General features: G+C 44.2%; 1 protein-coding gene across 1 annotated transcript in view; it reads left to right on the forward strand.

Annotated features, from left to right (window-relative positions):
* Positions 1-3,295, forward strand: part of LOC102039283 (leucine-rich repeat and fibronectin type III domain-containing protein 1-like protein) — a gene marked incomplete at its 3' end in the record, with an annotated part of 4,740 nt that extends 1,445 nt beyond the window's left edge. Inside the window, exons 2-4 of the mRNA XM_014311651.2 lie at positions 1,935-2,141; positions 2,455-2,579; positions 3,146-3,295. Of these exons, the coding sequence (XP_014167126.2) occupies positions 1,935-2,141; positions 2,455-2,579; positions 3,146-3,295 (482 nt within the window). The remainder of the gene's footprint in view (positions 1-1,934; positions 2,142-2,454; positions 2,580-3,145) is intronic.
* Between the last annotated feature and the right edge of the window lie 1,089 nt (positions 3,296-4,384).

The following is a 4,384-nucleotide window of genomic DNA, read 5'->3' on the forward strand; positions in this document are numbered from 1 at the left end:
GGTGGGAAATGGGGAGAAATGTGGGGGAAAATGGAGGGGAAATGTGGAAAAACAGGTGGGAAATGTGGAGAAATTGGTGGGAAATGTGGAAAAACAGATGGGAAATGGGGAAAATGGGTGGGAAATGTGAAAACCAGGTGGGAAATGTGGAGAAATTGGTGGGAAATGTGGAAAAACAGATGGGAAATGGGGAAAATGGGTGGGAAATGTGGAGAAGTTGGTGGGAAATGTGGAAATACAGACGGGAAATGGGGGAAAATGGGGAAAATGGGTGGAGAATGGGGAAAAACGGGGGGAAATGGGGAAAAACAGGTGACAGATGGGGAAAAATGTGAAAAACGGGTGGGAAAATGGGTAGAAAATGTGGAAAAGGGGATGGAAAATGTGAGAAAATGGGTGAGAAATCTGAAAAAAGGGATGGAAAATACAGAGAAGAGGATAAAAGATGTAAAAAAAAAGGTGGGAAATGTGGAAAAATGGGTAGGAAATGAAAAAATGGGTGGAAAATGTGGAAAAATGGGTGGAAAATACAGAAAAATGGGTAGGGAATGGGGAAAAATAGGGGGAAATGGGGAAAAAATAGGTAGAAAATGTGAAAAAAGGAAATATGGAAAATATGGAAAAGAGGATGAAAAATGTGAAAAAACAGGTGGGAAATGTAGAAAAATGGGTAGAAAATGAAAAAATGGGTGGAAAATGTGGAAAAATGGGTGGAAAATGAGAAAAACAGGTGGGAAATGGGGAAACATTGGTGGAAAATGTGAAAAACAGGTGAGAAATGAAAAATGGGTGGGTAATGTGGAGAAATGGGTGGAAAATGTGAAAAAAATTGATGGGAAAATATGGAAAAGAGGATGAAAAACGTGAAAAAAAAAGGGTGAGAAATGTGGAAAAATGGATGGAAAATGTGAAAAAGAGCCTGGAAAAGGGTCTGGAAAATATGGAAAATGGCACAGAAAATGTGGAGAAGAGGCTGGAAGACAGGGAAAAAAGGGGTGGAAAAAGGCTGAAAAAATGAGGAAAAAGGGGCAAAAAAACCCCATGGAAAAGTGTTTGGAAAACCATGGAAAAGGGGCTGGAAAATACAGAGAAAAGGGTCAAAACCCATGGAAAAATGTCAGAAAAACGTGGAAAAAAATGTGGAAAAACATGGAAAACCTGGAAGGTTGGAAAAGGCTGGAAAAATGGGGAAAATGTGGGAAAAACGTGGGAAAAAAGGGATTGTAAAGCGGATGGGGAACTGGAAGATAGGGGTGGAAAAGGGTCTAAAAATAGAGAGAAAAGGGTCAAAACCCATGGAAAAATGGCCAAAAATATGGAAAAGTGGCTGGAAAATTGGGTGAAAAACGTGGAAAAAAGGGATGGAAGAGGTGATGGAGAACTGGGGGATAGGGATGAGAAAGAGGCTGGAAAATAGGGAAAAAATGGTCAAAAACCGTGGAAAAATGGCTGGAAAATAGGGAAAATTGGGTGAAAAATGTGTGGAAAATGGATGGAAAAGTGTCTGAAAATAGGGGGAAAAATGGTCAAAATGCATGGAAAAATGGCTGAAAAACACGGAAAAGTGACTGGAAAATACGGAAAATTGGGTGAGAAATGTGGAAAAAAGGGATAGAAGAGGTGATGGAGGAATGGGAGATAGGGATGAGGAAGAGGGCTGGAAAATAGGGAAAAAATGGTCAAAAAACGTGGGAAAATGGCTGGAAAACACGGAAAAGTGACTGGAAAATATGGAAAATTGGGTGAGAAACGTGGGAAAAAGGGATGGAAAAGTGTCTGAAAAATAGGGGAAAAAAGAGTCAAAACTCATGGAAAAATGGCTGAAAATGTGGAAAAATGTGGGAAAAAAACGGAAAAAAAGGGGAAAAATGTGGAAAAAAATGGGGGAAAAAAGCCCAAACTGGGGATTTTCATGGAAAGCTTTTTTCCCCCAGGATGATCCCGGCGCCCAGCTCGTCGTTCTCGCTGTCGGACCTGGCGCCGGGCCGGCACTACGAGCTGTGCGTGCTGGCTGTGTTCTCGGAGGCGCGGCGCTCGCGGAAGGGGCTGGAAAATAGGGAAAAAATTGTCAAAAAATGTGGGAAAATGGCTGGAAAACACGGAAAAGTGGCTGAAAAACGTGGAAAAAAGGGATGGAAGAGGTGATGGAGAAATGGGAGATAGGGATGAGGAAGGGGCTGGAAAATAGGGAAAAAAGGGTCAAAACGCATGGAGAAATGGCTGGAAAACATGGAAAAGTGACTGGAAAATATGGAAAATTGGGTGAGAAACGTGGGAAAAAGGGATGGAAAAGTGTCTGAAAAATAGGGGAAAAAAGAGTCAAAACTCATGGAAAAATGGCTGAAAATGTGGAAAAATGTGGGAAAAAAACGGAAAAAAAGGGGAAAAATGTGGAAAAAAATGGGGGAAAAAAGCCCAAACTGGGGATTTTCATGGAAAGCTTTTTTCCCCCAGGATGATCCCGGCGCCCAGCTCGTCGTTCTCGCTGTCGGACCTGGCGCCGGGCCGGCACTACGAGCTGTGCGTGCTGGCCGTGTTCTCGGAGGCGCGCAGCTCGCTGCCGGCCACGCGGCCCCTGGGCTGGGAAACGGGGAAAACAGGGGCAGTTTTGGGGAAAATGGCGGGAAATTGGGGAAATTTGGCGGGAAAATGGGGAAATTTGGCGGGAAAATAGGGAAATTTGGCGGGAAATTGGGGGAAAATTGGATGGAAGAGGTGATGGAGGAATGGGAGATAGGGATGAGGAAGAGGCTGGAAAATAGGGAAAAAAGGGTCAAAGAACGTGGGAAAATGGCTGGAAAATAGGGAAAATCGGGTGAAAAATGTGGGAAAAAGGGATGGAAGAGGTGATGGAGAACTGGGAGATAGGGATGAGAAAGAGGCTGGAAAATAGGGAAAAAATGGTCAAAAAACGTGGGAAAATGGCTGGAAAACACGGAAAAGTGACTGGAAAATATGGAAAATTGAGTGAGAAACGTGGAAAAAAGGGATGGAAAAGTGTCTGAAAAATAGGGGAAAAGAGAGTCAAAACTCATGGAAAAATGGCTGAAAATGTGGAAAAATGTGGGAAAAAAACGGAAAAAAAGGGGAAAAATGTGGAAAAAAATGGGGGAAAAAAGCCCAAACTGGGGATTTTCATGGAAAGCTTTTTTCCCCAGGATGATCCCGGCGCCCAGCTCGTCGTTCTCGCTGTCGGACCTGGCGCCGGGCCGGCACTACGAGCTGTGCGTGCTGGCCGTGTTCTCGGAGGCGCGCAGCTCGCTGCCGGCCACGCGGCCCCTGGGCTGGGAAACGGGCAAAACAGGGACAGTTTTGGGGAAAATGGCGGGAAATTGGGGAAATTTGGCGGGAAAATAGGGAAAAAAGGGTCAAAACGCATGGAGAAATGGCTGGAAAACACGGAAAAGCGGCTGAAAAACGAGGAAAAAAGGGATGGAAGAGGGGATGGAGAACTGGGAGATAGGGATGAGAAAGAGGCTGGAAAATAGGGAAAAAAGGGTCAAAACGCATGGAGAAATGGCTGGAAAACACGGAAAAGCGGCTGAAAAACGAGGAAAAAAGGGATGGAAGAGGGGATGGAGAACTGGGAGATAGGGATGAGAAAGAGGCTGGAAAATAGGGAAAAAAGGGTCAAAACGCATGGAGAAATGGCTGGAAAACACGGGAAAGAGGCTGGAAAATAGGGAAAAAAGGGTCAAAGAACGTGGGAAAATGGCTGGAAAACACGGAAAAGTGGCTGAAAAACGTGGAAAAAAGGGATGGAAGAGGTGATGGAGAAATGGGAGATAGGGATGAGGAAGGGGCTGGAAAATAGGGAAAAAATTGTCAAAAAATGTGGGAAAATGGCTGGAAAACACGGAAAAGTGGCTGAAAAACGTGGAAAAAAGGGATGGAAGAGGTGATGGAGAAATGGGAGATAGGGATGAGGAAGGGGCTGGAAAATAGGGAAAAAATTGTCAAAAAATGTGGGAAAATGGCTGGAAAACACGGAAAAGTGGCTGAAAAACGTGGAAAAAAGGGATGGAAGAGGTGATGGAGAAATGGGAGATAGGGATGAGGAAGGGGCTGGAAAATAGGGAAAAAATTGTCAAAAAATGTGGGAAAATGGCTGGAAAACACGGAAAAGTGGCTGAAAAACGTGGAAAAAAGGGATGGAAGAGGTGATGGAGAAATGGGAGATAGGGATGAGGAAGGGGCTGGAAAATAGGGAAAAAATTGTCAAAAAATGTGGGAAAATGGCTGGAAAACACGGAAAAGTGGCTGAAAAACGTGGAAAAAAGGGATGGAAGAGGTGATGGAGAAATGGGAGATAGGGATGAGGAAGGGGCTGGAAAATAGGGAAAAAATTGTCAAAAAATGTGGGAAAATGGCTGGAAAACACGGA

The sequence above is a fragment of the Geospiza fortis genome, unplaced genomic scaffold (assembly GCF_000277835.1).
Source record: "Geospiza fortis unplaced genomic scaffold, GeoFor_1.0 scaffold2501, whole genome shotgun sequence".
NCBI classification, from domain to species: Eukaryota; Metazoa; Chordata; class Aves; order Passeriformes; family Thraupidae; genus Geospiza; species Geospiza fortis.